General features: G+C 42.3%; 1 protein-coding gene across 2 annotated transcripts in view; it reads left to right on the top strand.

Moving 5' to 3' along the window:
* Positions 1-383: 383 nt before the first annotated feature.
* Positions 384-27,275, top strand: part of Octalpha2R (alpha2-adrenergic-like octopamine receptor) — a 47,647-nt gene continuing 20,755 nt past the window's right edge. For both annotated transcript variants that reach the window (XM_017182362.3, XM_017182361.3), the window contains exon 1: positions 384-2,215. In XM_017182362.3, the coding sequence (XP_017037851.1) occupies positions 1,391-2,215 (825 nt within the window). In that variant the 5' untranslated portion in view covers positions 384-1,390. The remainder of the gene's footprint in view (positions 2,216-27,275) is intronic.

Below are 27,275 nucleotides of genomic sequence, written 5' to 3'. Positions count from 1 at the left end.
TATATAATGTTTTAATAAATATTAAATATTTGATTGAAGCAACTCCGGTATTTTTTATTTTAGTTCTAATTGTTTTATACTGATATTTAAATTATAAACATTGTATTCTTATTTTATATTTTTTGGAAGTATTATTTCTATACCATTAATATTTAAATACTTAAAGTAACTCTTTTAATTTTTTTTATTTTATTCCTTAAATTTCCTCCATGCACAGATATTTAATCACATTTAATCTGTTGACAATACAACACTTTCGAAAGAAAAAACGTAAACAAAGGCATTGAATGCATGCATGAGACACTCAAGATGAGCATTCTCATTCGAACAGATGAAACAGCATCCACAATAGTCTTCCACGAGAGAGCTGGCCGGAAAATCGGAGAGAGAATTTCCCCTTGGCGGAAAACGACCAGAAACGAAGGCGCCACACGAACCTCCACCGAACGACTTGTGGATGGCAACTTTTGGTAGCAAGCTGGTGGCCAGCAGCTAGCAGCAGCAGCGTTGACAGGCGCCAGCGGACGGCGTTCAGTTAGGATGTGCAGTTCCAGCGGTGCGAACGTGTCCCGGGCGCGCCAATTGGCCAAGTAGCCAAATTGCCAAACCAGAAATCCAGCCGAATATGCCAACGCCTGACTGAGGGCCGCGGGTCGCGCGTTTTTTGTGTAAATAAACAGAGGAAATCGTAACGAAATCAGCAAACCAAAATCAAAAGCAAAAATCAAGCGGAGCTAAGCGGAGCATTCATCACCAGGCATCACCACCGCATCCATCCATCAGAGATCGGCGGAATTTATTTTTCGGTTTCAGTGAGAAAATTAAAAAGAAAGAAAGAAAGAAAGAACCGCACACACGCACAATAGTTACCAGATGCCGTAACGCATACGCCATGTGAGCCGGAGGATCGATGGGATCGAGCGTGTGTTCCGGCCAGGCCATGATAGCAACCCCCTCCTGTACATAGCCTCTGTCTCTGTCATGTGTCCGCAACCGCCACTGTACATACTGTAGACTCTAATTGATTAAACCACAATAGCAAAAATACAAAAGAAAAAACAAACAAGCAAACCAAAAACCGACATAAAAAATAAATAAATAAATACATACATATATAGCTCGGAACGCGCGCGCGATTTCGCCGCACGCACACACAAGTTTCGGTGGAAAACGGGTATAAATAATCGAAATAATATTCGAACGCTATGCTATATATGCTATAGGAATTAGGTAAATTATTAGGATTCAATTGGGCACTGGAATCTCGCGCGCAATCAGAATTAATTATAAATAAACGGGCAGCCGCATCATGGGACCAATCAGACTCTAGATCCGCAGAGTTCAGTCACAGCACCAAGCACCATCACCATCAGCATCAGCATCCATCACCATGGACTACAGCCGGCTGAATGCGAACATCAACACGGGCAACATCAGCACCGATGAGTTCCTGGCGGTCTTCACCACCGGCCGACCGTCGGCGGAGAATGCCACCCTCAATCCGCCCCTTCTGGCCGTCGATGGACAGCTGACCCTGCCAGCTGGCTCCGGGTCGGGGCTAGGTTCTGGTTACATCAATCTAAACGACACGATATACCTGCTGAACGGTAGCTTCTACAATAGCAGCCTCCAGCTGGCCAGTGGCTACTACAACCAGACCTCCGGAGCGGGTGGGACGTCCGGCAACCTGACCAATCCGAATCTCACAGAGGTACACTGGGACGGGCGGTATCCCAGCGGCTACACGCTCACCCACATTGTGATTGCCTCCATTATTGTGACCATCTTGATGATCATCATTGTGGTGGGCAACATGCTGGTGATCATAGCCATTGCGACAGAAAAGTCGCTGAAGAACATACAGAACTGGTTCATTGCCTCGCTGGCGGTGGCGGACTTCTTCCTAGGCCTCATCATCATGCCCTTCTCGCTGGCCAACGAGCTGATGGGCTACTGGATTTTCGGGAGCTGGTGGTGCGACATCCATTCGGCAATGGACGTGCTCCTGTGCACCGCCTCGATCATGAACCTGTGCCTCATCTCGCTGGATCGCTACTGGAGCATCACCAAGGCGGTGGACTATCTCAAGTCGCGGACGCCAGCGCGGGCAGCCGTCATGATTACGGCTGTATGGATAATGTCTGCCGTTATCTGCATTCCCCCGCTGCTGGGATGGAAGGTCAAGAGGCCGGAGGGGCAGCTGCCCAAGTGTCAGGTGAGTGAGCTCGACATCAAATGGGATATTCATACCCAAGCGAAATTGAAGCCAATTAAAGGCAATTGACGAGAATCGAACAATGGAACACATGGGGGGAGTCTGGATTTGAATTTCAAGAGTGAAAGTGCTGGCGAATTAGCTATACTCTTCTTTGGGGGGATTTATGAAAGGAATCTGTGTTATATACAAAAATTTTAATAAAATTTGAAACAGAAATACACATTTCTTTAGCTAAAAAACAATGAGAAACAAATCTATAACAATATATAGGGTAAGGTGGGGTAAAGCCGACAGTGTGGGTAAACCCGACCTCCCTCTGTTTTCGAAAATCGGAAGCACTACGCAAAATAATATTAGTGTTGTCGTGTAGAGCATCGAAAACAATGTAAACGGTGGTATGACAGCATTTTATTAGTCAACATTGAGATGGTCAAACGACAACAAGTTTGTTTTCACAATTTTGAATTTCATTTTTGTGCATAATTAACTGCAGGATATTTCTTTTTGTCAAAGTTATCGCATGAAAAGGTAAGTGGATTTAGATTCTTTGAATAAAGTCCTACAAAGTGCATATAAGTTTGGTTCATTTTTTTTCATAATTTCTTTTTTAATTGCGTTTTTATGAAAAATTACGTGGTGGGGCAAATCCGACCTCTAAATAGTGGGGTAAATCCTGACGCAAAAAATCCAAAAAAAAACCACAATCACACCAAACCCATCAACATCGCAGCCAACCAGACGTTCAACTCGAACCAAAAAACGCCAGCAAGCTATTTGAGCAGCGAATCAGATGATACTGATTAATTATTTTGCTATTTTAATTTTTTTAATTCTTTTATCTTTTATTACCATTATATAACATAACATTGATTGATTTAACATTGCAAAACCTATATTTAGGTTATATCTGTACTAAATCAACCAAAAACATAGGCGGTCGGGTTTACCCCATCATTTTTGAACATAGCAAAAATGAACTTTTTCGTAAAACGCTTGTATCTCAAAACTTTTCAAAGGTATGAATAAAATGCTATGCATAGAACGTTGCGCAAAAGTCTAACCTTTAATTTGGTATATATAACGACTTTATCCGATGTAAAATAAGCATTTTAAAGCCAAAACCATTTACTAGGTCGGCTTTACCCCACCTTACCCTAACAATACCTAAAATCTGATGTTTATTTATAAAACAGAAACCAATAAATCAATTAAAATTGATTACTGATTTTTTAAAATTTATTCTAGCAGCCGTATTGTTTAGAAATCAAATGTTTAATTATTGTTTATATTAAGAAAGTCATTATAGCAAATTTATTTAAAATATCAAATTAAATATATAAATGTTTACCCACACATTTTCTTATACAAGATGAAAGCATAAGAGTAAAAATAAACAGAAATTAATATTTGATAAATGCCACCTTTAAAGAAAAAGCCTGAATGGCACGTTTCATGTATCTTCTTCCAAAGTTATCTGTTTTTAAAGAATTTTCATACATAAATTACCCGCGATCTTTCCTATTTCTTTCGTTTTTATCTAGGTAATTTGGGTATTCTTGGCCACATTTCTAGCCTAATTTAGACACGTTTTTTCTTTTTTGTATTATTTAGCAGGGCAATAAATGCCATCGCTGCTGAGCACTCTCATATTTGCAAACAATAAAGCGTCGAATAGCTAAAATGTTGCCAAGCACTGCGATAGCAACATGCAAAGCGCAAAATTGCGGCCTCTTTGTATGCAAATTTGCAAGTTGCCGGCACACAATTGTCAGATCGTTGTATGGCTTTCCTTTTCCCCCTCCGCGATTCTTGGGTCACGCAGAGAATAAACGCAGAAAATATTTATGCATATGAGTGGCGGGATACATTCCGAGTGTGTCTAATTCAGCCGGCTCAAGTCGAAGGCTCTCCAAGCCAGCCCCCAAAAAGTAGGCTATAATCCATAGAAATATGCGCATTATCATGCGGGTCCTGCCAGTGGCTGAATTTGAATTTGAATTTCGGGGTAGAGCCTCCCTGGAAGGGGGGAAAGCCCAACAAACTAGCTGGGAAATTCACAACAGAAATTCCTACATCAGTAGCTGCCACAAACTGGCGCACTCCACTCTGCCTGCAGCCTTTTTCGTTGAAAATTCTTTAAATTTTGGCCACAAATTGAAAACGTCCTTCAAAAGAGGAATCGATGCAGTCACTCCGGCAGTCAACCATTCAATCACAGTGACTGAACCCCTCTCTGACAGCAGCCCCGGAGGAATTTCAGCTTAAAGTTCCTCCATCGGAATTCAAACAGTTTAAAAATTGTTTAAAAAGCCAAACAACTGAGCGGAGTGTATAAAAATGTTGTTTTGCTTCTGCTGCCGCTCATTGGCCAGTGGTGGGTTAAACCACAATATTATTTATTGCAATCATGATAAATGCGTGATGGTAGGAAAATGGAAAATGCAAATAGCCCGGGGCATTCCCCTCCATATCTCTCGTATCTGTATCTCGCCTGTCTCCAGAATTTTTGATTAATTTTTTTGTTACTTCTCCCTGGTCGTTGCTCCGCTCAGACAGACATTGGACAAGTGAATAAAAAAAAAGGAAGCAGAAAAAAATAGCACAATATAGCAGAATATAATAATAAAGTGGAGCAGGGAGGACGCCAGACGAAGGACAGAGCCAAATAAAGTATCTTAATATAGCAGAATGCTTACGTAAAGTTTGCCATTCAAATTAACCTTGAGACAATAAAAGCCAGGAGCCACGCCAGAGCCAGCGTTCTTTTTTATTTTTCCTTTTATTTACGATGACCAGCGTCCAGCTTGGCTGGCACATTAATCAAGCCTAAGTGGCCCGGATAAAGTTCCCCCCCTCGGCAGGCAAACATGTTTTTAGCGAATTTTAAGCAGTCTAAACAACACAAAATGACAATTTATAATAAGGCTAAACTGGGGCCCACCAAAGGCATCGATTACCAAGGATTCTCTTACTCATCTTCACTTTCTGCCGGCACTCCAATTAGCTTGGTGGCATTTTTGGCCAACCGCCGCAACCAATCAGCCAATCCAACAGCCAGAGACATGAGACACGAGACGCGGGTTCAGGTTCAGCTCTGTCCAATCGTTAAACATGTCTCCCGGCCAAATTTTTCGGAAAGGAAATGCCTGTCGGCCATGGCCTTGTACGAGGTCGCCCATGTAAAACCTCCAATTTTCAGCCCCAAATACGGGCGGCGAGTGGCATGGCCTGGTGAACATTTTAATTATGACACCATGTTGACATGTACAAAATTGTTGTTCGTCGCCACCACCACCACCGCCAACCTCCTCGTCGTCGTCGTCGTCGTCGTCATCGTCGCACATTGAACCGCAATACAAGCCGCAGGGGAGGTGGCAAAAAATTGGTGACAACCAAGAAGGCGGGTGCAGGGGCAGAGGCGCTGATTTGACACTTGCCTGCTCGATTTAATTAATAAAAGCACATTTTAGAGCGCGATGACACTGATTTCAGGCCACTCGGGTTGGTCTAGCCGTTCAGCAACTATTTTTGGCTGGCTGTTTAGTCTTTAAAGAAGGGAATTGCAGAGAAACAAAAAAGTAAATGATATATTTTAAAATGTTTTAAAATAAAAGAAATATTAAAATATATAAAAATAGTTAAATATTCTTAAAGTAGCTGAATTAAACAGAAGCCAAGCTTATAGCATATAAGCAAACCTCCAAGAAATTTTTTATTTAATAATAAATTAAAGAACCAAAAATAATTTCCTCAGTGCCTTTGCAAATATTTTGACTGGCGCATTTAATTGACATCAGCTGGCGGCTGCGTTGGCGGCGGTGAAAGTTTTCCCGCTCTGATTAATGCCAAAACCTAATGAGGTGTATCCTGATACGAGAATATGCTGCTGTGAGTGTGCGTGGGTGCTTGTTATTTTTGGAGGCATAATAAGGCCCGCTGTGAGGCTCCGAATCAGCTGGCATTGTTCGCCCCACCACGACGTACGTACGTCTTAATGGGTGCAATTTTGCTCGGCAAGTGCCTCAATCTGGGGCCAACAAACAAATCTACAAATATCCCATACAAAAGGCCGCTTATTGAATGGAGTGGCCAGTGGGTGGTTGGGGGCGACTAAGAAGAAATTCTAATTCCACGAAACTACATTATTCAAGGCGTTCTCGCTCCCTCGGCAAACTCAAGCTGCTGCTGGCCATTGTGCCCGGGTTGACTTGGGGTTCCTTCGAGGACGTAAGACGCTGGCGAAAGGGTCACACAATAGACCTTATTATAATCCGTAAAGGGGCAAACACTTTATTGAAATATTAATCGAATATTATATACCATTTTACGGAACACGCACACAAAAGCCAGCCATCACAATGGCGAGCAACAAATGGCCAGACCAGGATGAAATATATATAGAGACTCAATCATGAAAGGAATTTTCCTTGAGTCCTTAGAAGCAAAAGTTTTGAGCCAAAAATCAAAGTAGTTAAGACAAAAAGGGCTGGCGAAGGCTTAAATTACGGGCCCACAGTGCGTATGTGTAATGTAATGTGTAATGCGATGATATGCCGCAGCACAATAACGACTTAAGTCATTGCCTAAGTAGCTCATTAGCGTCAGTTTTTTGCCGGCACTTTTAAGGAAATTAAGAGAAAACTGTAGAGAGGAAAGGAGAAGAGGCTGTGATACCATGCACATGGGGAAATTTTGTGAACCTAATTTAAGAAATTAGAAATAATATTTCAAGGAAATAAGGGAGGAGTATATAAAATTATACAATTCATAATTTCACCAATTTAAATTTATTTTAAATCAAAAGAACTGGTAAACTTTAACTATTCCTAAAGAAAAAAAACTTTACTTTAAACCTAAGAAATATCTGACTTGAAAAATAAATTATAAATTGGCAAAAGTTCAATCATTTAGCAAAAAAGTTAGCAGTTTGGAACTGCCTACTTCTTGCAGCTAATGTATAATATAATTTCAGCCATTTTATACACTTTTTCCTTATGTGTATAAGGCCTTTTCTTCAACCTCAATGTCGTGGCCGGCGGCAGTCTAGATGCAAGGCTTTAAGTTGACATTGAGCCCAGGACGAGAACCGGTCCAGAGTCCTTCGTCCTCCCGCCTCCAAAGTCCACAGTCCCCAGTCCACAGTCGAAAGTCCAAAGTGTGTGCGTGTGCCTGGGCACTTTTGATATTTTCTCATTATTTCGTACATGTGCATGTTGAGGCTGCTGTGCGGGTGTGCGAGTGTAGTACGTGTGTGTGGCTGTAATTCTCGTTAGGTCTTTGTTACATTTCATACACTTGACTTGCTTGGCTGAAGACTTGTTGTTGTTTCTGTGCTTACATTTGCCATCCTAGATGCGCATGTTTATGCGAGAGTGGAGGTCCTGTGTGAGCGTAGTAGCCCTTTACGTTAGCTAAAGTATTTTACATTTTCTTTTTTTTTCGGCAGCATTTTCATGCAAAAGAAGGCAAAGAAATGCCAGGAGCCCGCAACGAAAAAAAAGGTTCAACAGCAATGGGCTAATGGGCTTAGTCCTTGAGATACTTTCCTCAGGGTTCGGGTATATGTCTGCTTGTGAATCTTGCCCTGCACTTGTAGAAAAATTCAAGACTTTTTCTATATAAACATCATGAAAATATAAAGAAAACCATATACTTGTTTGCTTATTTTGAATTTAAAGTATTACTGGAAGACTTTTAAAATATTCAATTTCATGGCTAATCCCTAGCTCTTTTCTCTCTCTGCACTTTGTAGGTTAGTGTGTTCACTATGTGCCTCCTACCGCGTTTCCACATCGTTGGCAAAGTTCACTTTTCTCGGCCATTACGGTTTCTGATGGCTTTTAAGATCATAATCAGTGGCATTTATTTTCAAGCAGCCACCAAGGAGCTCTTTTGGGGGGGACGGCGGGAGACAGCAACATTTACGCATTGAACTGCGTTATTACATCCTTGATTTGTTTATAACAGGAAATTATTAAAGAAAATATACACATATATATATATATATATTCCTGGCGTTGGCAACGGCAGAAAATCAGCAAAAAATCAAATAACAAGCATACGCCCCGTTTACATTCCTCGATTTTTTTTCGGCTGCTCAAATCGTTTGCTAATTTCCGCTCGCCGTGCTCTCATCGCCGCCGCTGACATTACAGCCAGATAGAGGATGTTGTTGGCGAGCGTCAAACAACTGGCGGCAATGGGCGAAAAAAAAAATAAAATAAAAGGAAACAGAATCGGAACGTAACGAAACACGGACGACGGCACCACCGAAAGGCATGCCTTTGAATGAATGCCCACCACAAGGCATATGCCTTGGCATTTTATGCGTGGCATAGGCAAATATTGACATTTTAGCTTATGGCGCACGCACCACTAACTGGCGCCCGGCCACCATTTTTTCTCATCTCATTCCCACGGCTTCCAGTTACCAGCTCCCAGCTCTTAGCTCCCAGCTCCGGGCATCCAACTCTCCTCCATCGTTGGTTAAATTAAATTACAGAGCAATTCTTTCCGGCTGCTTTCGGCTCTGTGTACGTACGAATATGTGTCTGTCGTTATTGTGAGTGCTGCACGTATACCATTTGTGGTCTCCTTACCCATACACACACACAAAAACATATTTATTTCAATTGGACAATCACTGGCGTATATTAATATATAATATCCTTTATTTAAATTGGAAAAGTGTGGCTTTTGAAATAAGATTTCTTTCAAATTAAAAGATTTAAATGGTTTTCTTGATACCTTTAAAATCTTTTAAGATTTTATTTACACTACATACTTGTGGGAAATTTAAATCCAGAATAGATTAAAGTTATTCTCGCTCTTTAAATATGTTTTCCTTAAAGTTTAATATTTTATTACTAGGTTTATATATACTACTCTAAAGCTCCTGCTTGTAGTGTAAATTTAAATCCAAAAAGGACTAAACTCTAATCAGAAATGCCACAAGTTATTCCCGAGCTTCTTCTTTTCCCTGTGTAGCACCCATTTCCACTTCCTCCCAGCTCCACAACTGCCATATGCAGTGGCATTTGTCATGCTCCGGCAGAAACTTAAAGTCGGCACAAGTTGAACTTCATTTGGACCCGGATACACAGGACCCCATTCCGCCATCCCATCCAATTCCATCTCCTCCAGAGACTTATCCCCTTATCGTGGCTGTCGCGTATTTCGCCAATGGCTTCTTTTTATACTCTGCCTCCTCCCTTCCCCCTGGGTTTTTGGGTGGGGAAACTCAGAACTTTTCGTGCTGCTGCTGCTGCTGCTGCTCGCTCTGTCGGTTTGATTAAAATAAAGCCAAGTTTCTAAGCCCGGATTAGTGTCCGAATTATTATTATTTTTTCATTCTTCTTCTGTTATTTTTTTCGGGGGAACAACGAATGCGTTCTCAGTCAATTGTTTGGCTTCGTGGCTTTATTTATTTACTTTGAGCAGTTCATAGACGCCGCCGCGTTCTCCTTAAAGTTGTTTACACAATTTGCATTGCATACTCGGGGAGGCTGTCTGAAAAGTTTTTTATTGCATTTCATAAAAATGCAGGGGGGGGTACAATATTGTAGGAGAGGAGACACTGAGAGTTGTCTTCTTATCGCAGCCAGAGCCTGGCCCCCCGAAAAGTTTGCCGCAAATACGAGATACACACGCTCAGTGCAGCTCCTGGGGTAAGAGAGCTGATGTCATCTCGCATGAAATACAATTCCTTTGGCAAAATTTAATATCATTATTTTTGTTTCTGGCTGGCAGCTTGTGCGAAATTCGCACGCGTATTAACTTTCACTTGCCAGGCAACATAAACAAGCTTTAAGCAATGGCAACAATGCCAACTGAAGCAGATTTGGTATTTATGAGCTTGCCGCAGGAATCTGGCTGCCTGGCTGCCTAAGTAAATTATACTCGAGGAAAACCGGCCGGAAAAGCCGAAGATCCCGCAGAAGAAGCGGTCCAAAAAACAGATGGAGATGAAAGCAAAACTCTTTTACAATTGACTTGCCATCCGCTGATGCTAATTGAATTAAAATCCATTGGAAAGTTGTTGTCTGCCGCCGGCAGCAAACGGAAACTGGCAACTCTCGGGCTGATGACAAGCAAAGGGTCAAAGTTGAATTTATTGCCAGGCGAATGGCCAGCATTCTGTCAAAGTTCTGGCCACGCGGACTCTTCTGCGGGGAACTCTTTTGCAATCGTAAAGTCAAATGGCGCCTAATTGGCAAAACAAGCGGAAAATCGCAAATTAAAACAGAGTCCGAGACCGAGTTCGAGTCAGAGTCCGAGTCCGGGCTGGAAATAAATTTATCTTCAGCCTTAGCCTCGCTGAAATACAAATAAAACAAATTGCGCATACGCCCCGCAGCCGCTTTAGTTCTGCCCTGTGATTTTCGCTGCCACAGTCCAGACTTTATTAAAGGAAACCAAATAAAACCAAATGAAATGAAATGTTTCTGGGGCTTGCTTTCTCTATTCAATTTGAATTTTGTTTGGCCAAAAGCTAGCAGCAGGTCCTGTCATCATCACTATAATAATTATAGAGCCCAACGCGCAGCCTGGAGTTAATTTTGCACGCATGACCCAACCGAAATCGACAATCGTTCGATACGCTCATATTTCTTTAACGCAAAATTCCCACAAAAAAATCGCTTGACATTTATGACAACATTTGCACACATGAACACCATAAATTAACTTCACGCAAAAACTTTCCGCCATCGCAGCGACTCGACTCCAGAGCTGCGCTGTCATAACAATGTCAAAACTTAAATATTGACAGTGCCATTGACATCGGCATCGGCATCGTCATCGTCATCGACATTGCCGTGCACTGCTCTGTTTAGCCGCGCTCAGCTTTTATGGCCACGCATAATTTTTCCATATTTTCAGCTGTGCCAGAAAAGAGTCAGAGATTGCCGCCGAAAAAAAAGAGAAGGAAAACAAGAAAAACCCTTTCACACGCCATGGGCTCGATTTTGACTTTGATTTCAGGCTCAGCTTGGGCTTTGGCCCTAGCTTTCTGGCTTTTATGTGCAAATTGCGCGCAGTAAATAAAAATAAATGAGTATGAACATTTTTTACTCCTATCAGCAGTATTTTTTTATTTGCTCGCCGAGTTCAAGACACACACACACATGTTGTGTGTGTTCCACATGCTCCTCGTGTACCCATAACCCATATTCCAGAGCCCGTGTCCCGGCTCCCATACACCCAAACCACCTCCCTCAGCTCTGGCACCTCCTCCATAATAATCGTAATGAATGGCTTATCACGCCAGCTGGCGTTGTCACCATCGCCAGTGATGGCATTGCCATCGTCTGGCGCCTTTGTTGGTTCGATATACCCGGCTGGGTGGTTGTTTTTTCGATACACAAGAAAAACGAATTTAAAGTTGGGTTTTTATGCACTTGATGAATATTCATATCAGACTTGAAAAAATAAGAAAAGTATTGAGTTTTAAAATATATTTTTAAGATCTTTCAACTCTACATACGCTTAAGTACATGCAGATTATTCTAAGAAGCTCTTTTTGATAGAAACCTTGCATAAGGTGTGCTATTTAGGAAGTCCTACTTAATATTAATTAACAGATACTTTAACACTCTCTTCTTTAACACTCCCTTTTCTCCCCTTTTTAATTCCTCTAAATTTTCATATTAAAAACCCCCATTTCTCACCGTGCACTTGCCAGGCATGTGTGGCCTGAAAATGCGGGGGAAATGGTTAATAAACGAAAGAGTTATGCAGTTTGCCAGACGAAGAAAAACCAGGAATCCCGACGAAAACTCCAACGCACGATCCGACAATAAAATGAAATTTAGCAATTCAATTTAATGCGTTATTTGTCGTAAATTTATACCGTGCCGGGCATATTGATTTACTTCAACTTAAGTGAAAAAAAAAACACCATCGAGAACTGGAAAACTGGAAAGGCGAGATAATTGCCAGTTGAGTCAGCAGCACACACATGGGACCCCAACCAGAATGGCATATGAAGATTTATGGCCGCACCGAAATCAAACACCAATTTCGCCATTCATTAAACTCAACTTTTTAGTGGTCGTCGCTTTAAGGTTGCTGCCAGGCCTGGCTAAAGGCATTATCAGCATTAGCCCAGGAGCTGTATGGAGAGCGGGAATCTGGGTTCTGGGAGGGAGGGGTCCTTGGCACTTTGTCGCATAAACATAAACACTTACAAATTCAGCGGGAAAAAACGAGTGCGGCAGGGAAAGTAAAAACAAAAGAAAAACCACACCAGCAACGATAACAAAAACAACAAAAACAAAAGCAGCAACAGCAGCAGCATCGTGGCCAAAATGGTGCAAAATTATTTCTTGTGTTGTTTTCTTTTCACTCGCAGGCGGCATAATCCATTTTGAATAAAATTCCGAATGAACAGACACGGTAAAGGAGCTGAGATGTCTGAGAGGATGAAAGGAGCACTGAGAAAAATTTGGGAAAAATAAAAAATTAAGGGGAAAAAGGAGAGAAAATATTTGTTGGCTATTTTATATGGAAATAATATTTAATAATAATTTATTTTCGCTTAAGGAAAAATCAAAATAATGTAAATCCAAACACATTTTCTCCCAGTGCATGTGAGCCACGAGGCTGTTGAAATCCGGCCGCATCCTTTGTTCTGACGGTCGACGCTTGCCTTTTTTCGCCGTTTGTCGAAGACGATGCCAACACACTTAAAACATGAGCACGAAAAACATTTACATAAAATCGTCTTAAAGTATTTGCGCGCCTCATCGTCTGCGTTGAAGGGAGAAAGTGGAGCCGGAGCTTGGGCCTGGAAGGGACTGCGACGGATGCGCCCGTAGGCCAAATAAATTACACAAAATGTCGTCGGGCCCCATTTCTGTGGGCCATTTTGTGCCATTAAATACGGTGAAGTGGGGCGGACAGGAAAAGGCGAGCGACCCGGATAGGGAAGGCAGGCGCACAAAAAGAAATTATAGAAATTGCATTTATTCGGCAAAAGCATGAATAAGTTTTTAATTTGCATGGAGCCCAGTCACTCCTCCCTGACTCCCTCGCTGTTAATTCAGTGTACCATAATCTCGCCCTAAATGCGAACATAATTACCCCAAACGGCGAGATAAACTTTCGTTTGTGCGAATTGAATTAAATTTGCCAACTGAAATTGCATTGGGTAAATGAATTTGTAGTTTAATTTGCTGCCTTTGCTGCGCGGGGAACTTTCAAATCAACTTTTTCACTCGCCGCACATGTCGTTGGGGAGTCGCCTGGCCACCAGAGAAATCAAAAAAGTTCAAAATTAAATGAGACAGAAGAGTGCAGGCGCTGCGAGGGGGAGCAGAGCAGAGCGGAGACCACAAGGCCAAAAGGAGGTGGCAGGACCTTGTTACTACACAAACGCAGAGAGAGACAGAGAGAGAGAGTGAGCCTGAGCCCCCTTTGGCCCTGAGTATCATTGACTCAATGGGGCCAGGATTCAATTTAGCATATATGAGTTTAATTTCGACATTCATAAATCCAAGCCAAAGCCCCGGATGATTCATGTAGTCTGTGGATCTCCAGCAGCAGGGCTCCTGCTCCTCGGCCTCGCTCCTGGCCCCGCCTAATTATGCAAAAGTTTTTCCGTTTCCATTCCGTACGGTTTTATTGCCGGGGCTACTCCCTTGGGTCAATTTTAATTACGCTCATTTGGAGCCTTTTAATGTAAATGAAAAAACAAAAAAAGAAAAAAAAACAAAGAAGAATAAAAGCCAAAATACGTAACCAAACAGAAGTAAGGCGAAATGGAATTGAGGAAATTTTAAATTAAAAACAACAAGCCGTAAAGCAGGGCGTGTAAAATTTGACAGCGGCAACGAAGTGAAAATTGCTGGAGCATAATTGAGACAGAGGCGAGGGGCAAGGGGAGGGCAGCAGCAACCCGCATCAACCAACCAGCCAGCCAGCCAGCAGTCTTTTTCTTTTTCGTTTTCCCGACTTTTGTGCATAATTAAAAATATGCGCATTGACATTTGAGGACAGGCCATGTCATAAATATTAATTTCCTTCCTTCCTTTTTTTCGGTTCCTTAAAATTCCATTGGCTCTCGGGCTGGTTAAGCCCTTTGACTTTGCTTACCTCAACCGAAATCCATCTAATTTTGCATGCCAAAGGAGCAAGTTCCCTCTGGCACATGCACACACACACACACACACACACAAGTTCCGAGTTTGATCCTGCTCCTTTCCTGAGTGTGTAATCGTCAATCATCATAATTCCGGGCACTTTGCCGCCCACATTGCGCATACGCCCCCTCCTGACGTCGATGGCTCATTTTTACAAATGAAGCGCATTTTACAGTTCACTTTAATGTCGGCCATAAAACCAAGAGCCAAGCCATATCCTTTGTCTTTCATTAACACGCTACCGCCTTCGCCACCGCCGCCGCCGCCGTTGCGATGAAGACGAATGACATTGTAAAGAGGAATGTGGCGGCTAAAAAGGAGTGGCTACCAGACGGAAAAATCGAAGAAGAAGCTGGGCTAAGCCAAGCCAACCGCCGCCTTGCATTCATTTGCCGGCGCCAAGGTTTTATTGAGTTATTCTTACCATTGTTGGCAATAAGCCCGAACTGAAGACCCGCCGTCGCCGCAAAGAAAACCCCGGAAATGGCGAGGCTTTGATGATTTCCCCTTTGCCCAGTGAAGCCTAAAACTGCATTTGGGAAAGCGCCTGATTTTGGCTGAAAAATTACCACAAAAAAGAGAGAAAACGAACCTGTAGAGACTGCGATAAATTCCACATCCTTTCTCCACTCGAAGCCTGTGTGTCACATTCCCCTTCTCTGCGGTTCCACCCTGCTGCTGGCATTTTTATTTCATTTGGCTTTATGAAATTAGTAAATGCCAGGCTCCCAGGAATTCTATGCCATCAAGATGGGTCACAAAATAAAATAGAATAAGCCCAAGGATGGGCGAAGACAAAGCAAAGGAATAAACGTTAAAATATGATTTGATATTATGGCCAGGACAGCAGCCATGTAGCTTTGCCATTTGTTATCCTTGTTATGAATTCAAGAGTGCTTATGATACCACAAGGCACGCACCCGAGGATGAAGTGCCTCGCATCAATGGCATTTTGATTGCGAATATTAAGACATTCGACAGTCGGTGTCGAGTTAAGGGTATTTATATTTGAGATTCAAGGCAACAAGTGGGGGTATCTTTGGGTTTTTCAGGAATAATTTCAAGTTATTTTAGGGTTTTAATATGGAGATACTTCTGTAAACTCATTTAATGATTGAAATTTGGGGTATTATTATGAATTTTGTCCTATTTCTTGGAGTAAATAAGCTTAAAAATCAAAACAAATATCAAGAAAATTACTGCAAAGAGTCAGAATGTAAGCGTTTAAAGTCAAACCTTCTCTGCTTACAGAAACAGGACTCCCCCGGAAGTCCTTACCCTATTCCTCCAAGATTGCTGCTGTGATTCTGACCGCATTGCCGCCGTATGTTCTGCGCCAGTCGCAGTGTCCGATCATAAACTTCCCGCACACACACACTCATACAACCTAGGAACATATAGGCAAATAAATAAGAAGGAGCCAAGTCAACGTAACCCAAGCCCAGACCCAAACCCAGACCCAACCCAATCCCATTTGCAGCACCTTCAACCTATGCCCTGCACTTGTCTTCGCAGGCACAAGGAACAGCTCGCAAGGCACACATATCATTTGTCTGTCTGCCGAGTGTCCTTGTGTGTTTTTTTCTGTGTGTGTCGTTGTAGTTGTTGATTGTAGTTTGTTGCCGCCTACGTTGTCGTGTTTGTGGTTACACTTTGCGTGCTCTGTGTGTGAGTGTGTGTGTGCACTTTGCTTCTCTTTTTCAACGCAACAACACGGCGTATACGTGTTTTTTTCGTAGCCTTCCCTTTGCATGTGCGAGTCTGTGTGCGTGCGGATAACTGCGCATATGTGTACGTTGGCCTATTGTGCTAATAGGCAACACTATCGTATTTTAACAGCTTTTATTTACATGTATGCGCACACTCACAAAGGGAAAGAAAAATAACTTTTACTTGTTCTTGCGGTGAAGGTGGCTGCACTTGAAAAAATTTGTGTTATTTGTATTTTATTGAAATAGAGGTATAAAAATAGTGTTTTCTTTTAAAAGTGTAAAGATTTTAAAGGCGAAAAACGGTGCAGAAAGAAGAGTAAGGAGTTAATTTGAAGGTTGAAATATATTTTAAATCTATTTTAAATGTCATTTACTCGAAAAATTTGAACTATAAATTATTGGGAAATAAAAACTTCCCTTTTAAATACACAAAAGAACCAATGAATGTATAAATTTTACAATAATAAAGTTTCCCAATTGATATACAGCCGAGATATGCAAAATTTGTCAGCTGCAGCTGCAATTTGCCTTAAAGCTGCCGCAGTTTACTTTATAAATTAAAAAGGACCCGCCTGTCAGCCAGTCATTCACTCAGTGTGACAGTCAGTCATTCAGTCGCCCACTTATCCACATGTCAGCCATAGAGAGGCGGGTCTTCCAGCCGGGTCCAGTCCTCCGTCATGGCGCCCGGCGTCCCGCGTTTCCTCAACTGTGACCTGGTCGGTCCCAGCATGATTGGCATTTTCAAGCATCAGCCGCCGTCGCCGTCGCCATCCCTTGTGCCCGGTGTCTGGTGTATACGGGGACCTTTGTTAACACATTTTCCTCATTCTTCGATACTCAATTTTACACACACACACTGATAAAAATGGCGAAATGACAGGTTTTATAATTGGCGATAAAATGCCATTAACAAGGGACATTGTCCGGAATGCCATACCCATTGGTCACGTGTTTGCCAGCCACCTGCTCAGCGGATTTTGAGTGGCATGCCACACACACACACAGGGCCAAAAAGGATATAATGGCAGCCACATCCCATATCCACATCAGCTGCAGCTGCTGCCCTTGGATTTCTTAAAGCTACTTCCTTTAAAGGGAGGAGCCATAAATTTCCTTTTTTGGGCTGTTAAGCATGTGAAGTCAATAAAATTTTTAATGGCTACAAAGCACTCGGCTGTTGTGGCCTTTAATAACTCAAAGTTCGGTAAAAGTTATGCTCACAGTTGAGCGGGTGATTCAACTAGGAAAAGGCAGCGCCCAAGTTTCCGGTTGATACTCTCTGCTCTCAACGCACTGCCGGAAGTAGCAAGTAACAGCACTTCCTGCCTTGGGCGCCAGTAAACTGTAATAAACACTAAAAACGTAAAATGCTGTTGCACAGACTCAGGGCAGAGTGCCATTTGACTGACAAATGTGGCCAAGGAAATGGCAAGGAAATTAAAACAAATATAAAATGCTAGCAACTAGGGAAAGGCCGCAGCATCCACAGAATATCAACAACAACTGCGACCACACTGGGGGAAAATAAACTTACAACTAAATTCCTAATATCCAGCAGACATATTTTGAAGCTAAAATATTGAACAGTTTATATAAATTGTAAAAATATTATTATTTTCTGTCTTAAGCCACATTTCCCTCTTAAATCTTTAAACCTTATTCAATTTTTTAATCAAAGAAAAATATATTCCCGGCTTCTGCCACATTTCTTCATAAATTCCCTAGATTCTTGCTAACATTTTTCGCCAGTGCACTCAGCTCTGTGGACAAACTTGCCGGGCGAAATGAAAATAAATATGGGGCTAACTTTTTTGTTGCAGAAACACTGAGCTGAGGTGAGGGAAGTGAGGCAGGGCAGAGCAGAGCTGCTGTTGCGCTAGTCATTTGCCATAAAAGTCAACAACTTTCCCTTGCGCAACGCTGATAAAGGCCAGCCCCTGACAGCCGGTTTCCTTTTGGCCGCCCCACTGCCGCCGCCCATTCATTTCGATTGAATTACGCGTAATCGTTGCGAGTGCTTAAAAATTAAATTAAAATTTTATTTACTCCAGCAACGGGAGAGATTCGCAAAGGAGGGTGGGCTGGGGTCGGGCCTCTGCCACCTTAACCTTATCTCTGGCCCACGCACACACGCCGCCGCCACTGAGAAGCCGTAATGCAGCGGTGGGGTGATAAGAAATCGATTTGTCACCGGGACGTGAGACTCAATTGGCGCTTAAACAGAGGCCCAGGCCGCGAGGGCATAAATCAGCCGTTCGCGCACGAGGTGAATGGCTTCCTTCTTTGTGTTTGTCAAAGTTTATTACACACAGGACCAAAATAATAATAATAAAACGCAAAGGAAAGACACATGTCAAAAATAAATATAATGTTTTTGGGGCAACAAAGATTATTTGCTTTAAATTTTTGCTTTTTACTTCTCAGCGAAGCTTAAAAAATACATAGAAAAATATAAACACATCTTTAACGAAGTAAACTAAGATATTTTAATGGTTTTAAGGTAGTTTAAATAATAGAAAATATTTATATTAAATTCTATACATTTCGATATGTTTATTTGATATTAATCTTCACTTTTAAAACCTTTTTTCCCCTGTGCACTCATTCGTACCAGTACAAGTTGCTTTGCGAATCAAATCCCCTAACAAAATACTGGCAGCTTTTGTGGCAAATGTGCTCGGCTTGGTGGAACAAAATAAAAAAAAAATGAAACAAATTTCAGAGCAGGATGGCATTGTCATAGCCTAACTATGAGCCCCCAGGCTCTAATGATTATTCAGTTGCCAGTGTGCGTGTGTGTGTGTATGCGTATGCTCCTGTGTTTCGCGTTGATTTATCCCCGATTTACAAGTAAATCCTCAAGTGAAATATAATTTCCATGTGTTTATTTCCTTGCACGAAGAATATGAAAATTTAACTGAATCGATTGAGCGATGACAAGACAGCGGGGAGATTTACTTGATATTCCCCGGTTTACATATTTCGCGAGTAAATCCCCTTTGCCAGACAGCCAAAGCAAAGAAAAGCGCCAGGATGAATGCCGTTTCGTGGCTGCTGGTGCTGTCTTTTTCCTCTAGCTTTCTCGCTGCCCGTTTTTCTTTTATGGCTCCGCGAATTTCCCGCACTTTCCCAGCTCATTCCCCGCTCCCTTGTCTCGCGTTTTCGGTCTCTACGGTAATGTTTTCGCCTCAGTTGCACGTCGAATATTTTCAGCGATTGCCTCAGAAGCCGCAGAGTAAACAAGCGCGCTCACATTAACTTTCACTTACTTTGCGAGTGTGCGACTGTGTGTGTGTGTGTGCTGGTGTGTGTTTTGGGATATATAAGGATGCTTTCTTCGACTCTCTCTTACACACACACACAGTTGCTCACAATTTAAACGCTTCATTTCACTTTATTTCGACTGCGATTTCAATTTAAATTCCATGGTTTTTCATTTTCCTTTTAAACATCTTTTACTTTGGCTGGCTGACTGTGGCTTTTCCAGATTTCCTTTTCCCCCTCCCCTTGTACCACACCTAAACCAGAGGCGCTCATGAAAATGAGAGGATTTTGGTGATTTTAATTTTTAATTTTGGCATTTACCAGCACTTCATTGATTAGCACAAGTTTTGGGTAGCTCAGTTGCTTTTTATTTTCCTTTAATCAAAAATGCATGTAGGGAAAACCACCAATTAGGCTGTATAGTTATACAGTTTTTTATATTTTTTTATGCAAGTGTAGTCGTGGTTTCCAATTATTGAAAACCGTAATGTTTTAATTAACTTTTGTTTGCCTTTGCCAAGAAGTTTTCCCAACGAAATATTTTGAATTTTCCCCACCGTCGTGCTGTATTTCAAATTTTCCACCAAAAATCCTTGCCGTATGCAGCGTAAGATGTCCCTCTGCACAGGAAGAAAAATTATGTGATATTTGCAGTGCCAAATATTTTTTAAAATTTATGTTTTGTATCTTTATGTTTTCTTTGAATTCAAATAATAACTAGGAACATGAAGTATCGGAGACGATGATGATTTTATTCTTGTCTAAAAATGATTAATACATAAAAAGTGAACCCCTATTTTCGGCAGTGCCCACCTGCCACCCGAAGGAATTGCAGTTCCTGCTTTTTCGGCTGCGGCTGACATGGGGAGGCAACGCCTGCATGGCGGCACTTGAGCAGAAGCTCTATGCATTAAAATAGATTGCTGTTTACTTTCAATTTAAGTTGTCCGCCATCTCAATCTCAATCTCAATCCTTTGGCGTAGTGCAATGTCCCTCGGCAAATATTTGCCTTTTATTAAAATTTTCCGTGGCACACTTCGCGGCTAAATGTCGCTCGCTGGCCTGCCGGTTCGATTGCATACCTGTCACCGCATCGCCGACAATATTAACTGGCATATTTCGCTGGCATGCGCCCGTCAAATAACTAAACCTGTCACCGGCGCCCCTGGTGCCTTTCGAAATTCCCCGAATAGCTGAGCGCAAAAATGCATAAAAAGTGGCAGAAGCGAAACGCATTGTTTCGCACACAGAGAGATAAGGGAGAGAATGGGAGATGTCAGGCGGCAATGACTCCACTTTATTCCCAGCTTTTTGCCAACTATGCAGCACAAAGTTTTTCCATTTTTGTGTTGCCTCCCAGTTGGAATTTTTTATTTGGAATTTATTTCATTAGCTTAATGCGCAAAGTGGAATCTCAGAGCTTTTGGCAAAGTTGTGCCATAGTTAATGAGCAGCCCAGGGGAGTCCATGTCTATGGCCATGTCCCGCCTCTCAACGTAATCATCATCATTGCTTTTCGGCAATGGCATCCTTCTCAGGGGCGGATGAGTGTCAAGCTTTTTGGAGGGTTTGACCAGGTGGAAAAGTTCACTCCGGTGGCCTTGCCCAACGCACTAACGTTTCACTTGGCCGGGATTGTGCCCTCAACATAGTCGAGCAATCAAATTCATTACGATGCGGAAATACGCAAAGTTGGCAGAGTGTCAGCGAGGAGGAGCTGTGTGGATGAACTGGCAGCCACTCAGCTGAGGTTATACACTGGACTATAAAGGTATATATTTCTAGGGAAATATGTAGAGAATTTAAATTTTGAAAGCGGAGATTAAAATAAGATCTAAGAGTTTTTTTGTTGGTTATAAACTAGAAGCTCTGAGAATCTAAAGTATATTTTGGAAAGCAACATAAACTCACTCCTAAACCCATAATAATATTCACCTTTGCCTAAAATTTAATTCATTAAAAGACCATTAAGGGCCTTAAGTACCCAATTATTACTTAAATAATTTTAATTAGATTTTGTTCAGTGCAAAGGTTGCCGTTGGCGTTGAGAGGCTATTATCACAGCAAGGCGACAGGACGACAGTGCCGTAAAGAGATGCGGCCAGCATGCGACCATAAATGGCTTTTGGTCTGTTCGGTGGTTGGGGTTTCGCTTGCAAACAATCTGACAGGGACAAGCTGCTTCGGCTCCTGCTCCTGCTCCTGTTCCAGCCCTTGGTCCTGCTCCTGACACCGTAGTTAGTAGTTGTAGTAGCAGGAGCAACAGCAGCCACAACATAGATAAACAAGCTTCTGGTGCTTCTGGAGCTTCTGCTGCTGTTTGCCGCTGTCATAACCGCATATATCGCTCATAAACGCCGTCATAAAAGTGACACTGACAAAACACCCAAAACAAATATGTGATAAAGACGGCCGTTGCGATATACAAAATAAACATGAACGAACTACAGCTGTCCCTAAGTAAAAACTTTGGTTACTTCCACGACCATAAAAGCTGTCTAAACTCTCCCCTAATTTGGTGTCTGACATGTTTTATGCGTTTGCCTTGGACAAGCTCATTTCAAAATTCAATCTCTCCATTTTTTATTGACCCACACACACACCGAGCAAGACTATCTCGTTGCACGGGTCGTATGCGTAATCTGAGTGAAAGGAACTGGACTGGACGAAGCCTAATTCTCTACGCTTCCGCTAATTAAACGCTGCAACAGCAGGGCAGAAAGCAAGGGAAACTGAGCAGATTATTGCATTTCTCCTTCTCGTTCTCTGTGTTTGTGTCTGTGTGTGTGTTGATAAACGTTTAGCGTCATTAAAAAGGCAACAACAAGGACCAAAACAGGATCCGCATCAATGTTGGCCAACTGCCTGGAGCACACAAAAAAAAATAAATTGTTGTGTTTTTGGATGATTTCGAGAAATTGAAACCAATAGACAAAAAAAAACAGGATAATAACTAGGTTACTCCCCAAAAGATAGTTTTCCTTGCTTTTCATTTCAAATAAAACACTTCTCTAAGCTTTTCTATTCGAAATCGATCCTTATTTTTCCCCGTGCCTTGACAGATGAAGAGATGCGAAAAAGGACGAGCCCGAGATGGATGCAAAAAGAGACGCCGCCAGCAGTTCTGGTTCCCTTTTCCATTTTTCCCCCTCGCCACACTTGCCCACCCCGTTTTCCCGGCTCCTCTTCCGACCCCGGCTGCAGCGGATGAAAAGAGTCCAGCTTAGCCTGGAGCAACTTTAGCAGCTGCAAGTTGCCAGTTGCCAGTTGCCAGTGCCAGTGCCACACGACGCAGGATGCACGCTTTTTGTTCTTGTTACTGGCCATTGTTATCACTGCCTCGTCGCTGAAGAGCCAACAACAGAAAAAGAAACTAGGCTACGTCGTCGTCAGGTCCTATTCAAATTAAACTGAAAATCTTGTCCACCGCCAGACAACGCCGCCCTCCTGTCTGGCAGCACACCACGCCCACTCTTCCCTCACTTGTCAAACATTGTTATGAGCCAAAGTGGCAGCACTTTTTCTAGCACAATTCCCCGCAGACCAGGAAAAAACCGGCCAAAAAACGAAGCCTTCACTTTAAAATAAAAGGGTCCTTGAGAGGGTTGAATACATCCAAACATAGGGGTTTAAATTTGAATATATTTACAAATATTATTTAAACAATCTTCTTAAATACATTTTTATATTTTAATGTTCTATAAACAAACGTATCCATTAAGAACACCTAACAGGATTTATTTAAAGTCTCCCAAAAAATTGATTATACAATTTTCCCCGAGTGTTCCTTGGCAACTCAGGCCAGGCTGCTCTCCCGAATGTTGTAATTAAACTTAAAGAATTGGGCTATGGGCCAAGTTTGAGGGAGCAATTTCGCAAGCTAAAAGGGAGTAAGCCGGAATAGGAGAAGGGAAATAAAAAATATACTGTAGAACAAAAGCCCGAAACAAAGCACCGAACCGGGAGAGAGGAGCGATAAGGGCGACTCCCTGGCCAATCGATAGCTCTTTAACTTTTCCCTTCTTGCCCGACTTTGGCACTGATGGGTTAAGCTTGCGCCTAATGGCCGCCTAAGTTGACACAGCCAGCTCTGAATAAGGGAATCAGGGAAAAAATCAACAACATCAGCAGTAGAAGCAGCAGCAACAGCAACAGCAGCAACAAGGCAGAGGCAGGCAGCAAAACTTTTATGTTGATTTATTAAATTAATTGCTACCTCATGGCTCAGCGATGGCAGGCGGAGGCCTGAGTGGGCCGAGCATGTGAGTTAACTTTTATTTGTCTTTAATTTAATTTATACGAAATGCTGCGAAACTTTTTTCCTGCCAACAGAGAACACGGAGGAGCATGAAAGCAAAAAAAAAAAAAAGGAACTATGAAAAGTTGTTTTTCCGTTTACCTCATAAACGCTTTTTGGTTTATTTCGTGTGATATACTGGAAAATGAAGATTGCGGAGATGATTTATTCACAGAATGCACGCAATGCTGAAAAGGTGGCAAAGAGGATGAAGGTGGGAGGTTGGAGGTGGAAGGTAGGAGGTCGCAGGTCAGAGGTTGAGTTCGGCAGGGAATGGAAACCGAAATGAATTGAAGCTTTACGTGTTGCTGTTCCACGCAATTTCCGGACAAATATCCACCTCACCTCACCCACACTTATTTCCCGGCTTCCCTGACAGCTCACACTTTATCACTCAGCCCCGGGTTCGTATCGCATCGCATCACATTTCGCAGACGTATTGCACTTGATTTAATGTCACCCTCAAGGGAAAGGCCTAGGAAACTCTGCCTCAGAACCCTCTTCTTCTACAGCTTCCGTTCGAAGCAGCTTCGATTTGTTGCGTTTGCCAATTTTCTAGCAGCTAATGGCGTTACAATTTGCCATTGTTATTCTAGGTGTTGCTGAGGGTCTACACTGGGAGAAAGCTACAACTTGAATTAAAATATTAAATAAAGGCAAGCAATGGAAAAGTAAAAATCTAAACAGCTCTCTGCTTATTTAGGTAATATTTTGTATAGTGTACTTTTTCTCTCTAGCTTTCCCTTCCAGGAAAAATGACGCCACAAAACCCCACGGTGCGAAATGCTCATTTATTTCGAAATGGGGGAAGTCCCGGCCGAACCTCTTAAGGGGAAGTTAACTGCTGCTGCTGCTTCTGGTGTTTCTGCTTTTGCTTTTGCTGCTGCTGCTTCTGGAATATGTTGCACGTTAAGCGTTCGCTTCAGAATTTATTGCTGGGCGTCGGCGTGGTTGACTGTCAACCCATAAAAACTTCGACTCTTAACCTGCACGGCACAAAAAAAGGGGGCGTTGTTCGTTGTCGGTAAGAGTGAGGGTAAGAGTTCGAGGTCTGTGGCTCTGGGGTGTGGCCGTTTATTGCATTTACAGTTACTTAATTCTTTTGCATGAACTTGCCGCAACACAAACAACAATTATTGCTCGCCCCTGCGACCCAGCCCCATTGCTCTTATTTTTACCTTAACTGTGGCAGAGATTGCTGGCGTGACACTTGGCTAAAAGAGCGTCAGGCAGGCAGACCGGCAGGCAGGTGGTAAAAACATTTTGATCGCTCAAAACTTTCGAAATGACTTTAAATGGCGCTCGCAAATTACAGCTCAGCATTTTTCGGGGGCTGTATCCCCCGTTGTTGCTTTTATTGCTGCTGTTACGCGGGCATTGATTGTATTTTGAGTGACGGGCACCGCAAAAAAGCTTTTAAGTCATTAATTTCGTTTTGAGAGCCAGCCAGCCATCCTCAAAGGATTTTGAAGTGAACATTTTGCGCTGATGACGCCTGCAATGGGTGAATGATTCACAGCAGCAGCATGTGTGTGAAGGATGTACTTTCACTTAGATATACGAGCAAAAAATGCTTTATGATGGAAACTAGGGACTTAAAGACTATATTTAAATGGTATAAAAGTGAAACATAAATTTAATTATATTCCAGCCAGTGTATACATTATAATTCGATGTTCAGAACACAATTTTCACATCAAAAATTCCCCCCAAAAAACGTAATAAACTGGCTTGGGGTTCGTGAAAACGTCTGGTGAATATAAATTCACTAATAACAGAGATTTATGCGCTCAGCCAGCAGACAAAACATGCGATGCGAACTTCAAAATGGAAGGCAAACACAGAGAAAACGAAACAAAACGAAAACATTTAAAACTGGCAAATGTTTTTGGTCCAGAGATAAGCCCGGTTGTAAATATAAGAGTGCGTGAGTGTGTATGTAATCGGGAAAGCACACAATCTGCATTCAAATGAATCAAATAAATTAGTTTGGCCATTTTTGAGGCCAAAACCAAATGCCGGCAACGGAGCGTATGAGCAATTTTTCTAGCCCACAGCGTAAGGGGAAACTGTTGCTCAACGCTGAAACTTTTCCCGGCCTCCAGCAACCCCCCCGTTATTTGATTAAAATAATTTCCACTTAACTTCTTACTTCCACCCAACGCGCGGCTAGACATCTTATTCGCCTTTATCAGTGAGCAGCAGAGCCAGAGGACACAAAAAGGCAATGTAATTAAGAGGGCCACAGAAGCACGCACCCATACAAAACTATCCGGCAAATTAGTATGGTAAAACTTAATACATGCGCCAGAAGCCAAAGCCAAAGCCAGAGCCAAAGCCAAAGCCAAGGCAAAGTCAAAGCCAGGGAAATAAAAGGTATCTAAGCACACACACAAAAACGACGGCCAACATCACTGGCTTTTGGCATAAACGGCTGGCATTGATTGTCCCTGTCCCTGTCCCTGTCCTTTTCCCTGTTCCTGCCTCGAGAGTGTTGGTTTGTATCTGTGCGAGGCTCAAGTGTGCGCGTGAAAAATATGCCAAAGAGGTTCCTTCAGCACTAACTAGAGAGTGTGTTTGTGTATGTGTGATGGCATAGAGTGCTCATCCCTTTATCTTTGTGACTTACACTATTCAAAAAAATTAATTTTAAAGGTAATAAAAGGTGAAAATGTTAATACTTTACTAATATGAATTTATGAATATGGAAAAAACAGTAAGGTTTTGCGTAGGGATCTCTATAGTGGTGTCTATCGAGAGGATCGTTAAAAGCATCGAGCTCAATATTATATCGAATATATCGTAAAGTTTGTTAAATCGAAATCTTAAATATCGAATTTAGCATAAAAATTTCGATATTATCCCTAGTTCTGCTTTTTATAAACCCCTTTTCAAACGATTTTCTTGAACTTTTTCGCCTAGTGTATGGATACACTTCAAATGAAGTGGCCCAGTGTCTGTATGTTCTGACAGTAAGATTTACAATGTGGCCGCCCAAGGCACGCATGTGTGCGACTGAGAGGGTCCGCAGAAGAGCGACAGAGATCGCCAGAGGAAGGCCAACAGAGAGGGCGAGAGGAAATGAATGAAAGAAAGCCGGGTTATAAATGTCTAGGTGGCGCCATTTGGCTGTGAGCTAAGCAAACCTGGAATGGGGTTACTCTATGGCACAGGGATGCCAAATGGAATCGGGGGTTTGGGGTTAGCGGAAGGAGGAAATGGAACAATGGTTCGCAAATTGTATTGTTTTTGTGTAAATTAGTTCACTTTGTGCGTGTCTGTGTGCTTCAGCTGCAACTAGCAGCAGGACGACCACGACGACGTCGACGTCGACGTGTTTGGACCTTTTAATTTGCATGTTTTATGTTCACTTCATGAGATTTGAGTCGGGGTTGAGTCGGTCTTGTGGTTTGGGTGTTAGCATAAAATATTCAGCCGGCCACATGTGTGTGTTTCTGTGTGTGTGTGTGTATGGCATAAAGTTTAGCTGTGATCATAATTTATAGCTGAGCTGAGCTGGCCACACAGGGCACCACACCAAACCGAAGCGAAACCAAAGCAAACCCAAGTTTCAATTTGACTTTCGTCTAAGCAAAATTCCAACCTCAACCGAATATTTTACCTACCGTTGTTATTTATT

The sequence above is a fragment of the Drosophila kikkawai genome, chromosome 3R, assembly GCF_030179895.1.
Source record: "Drosophila kikkawai strain 14028-0561.14 chromosome 3R, DkikHiC1v2, whole genome shotgun sequence".
Lineage (NCBI taxonomy): Eukaryota > Metazoa > Arthropoda > Insecta > Diptera > Drosophilidae > Drosophila > Drosophila kikkawai.
This window is presented reverse-complemented; position numbering and strand designations above follow the sequence as displayed.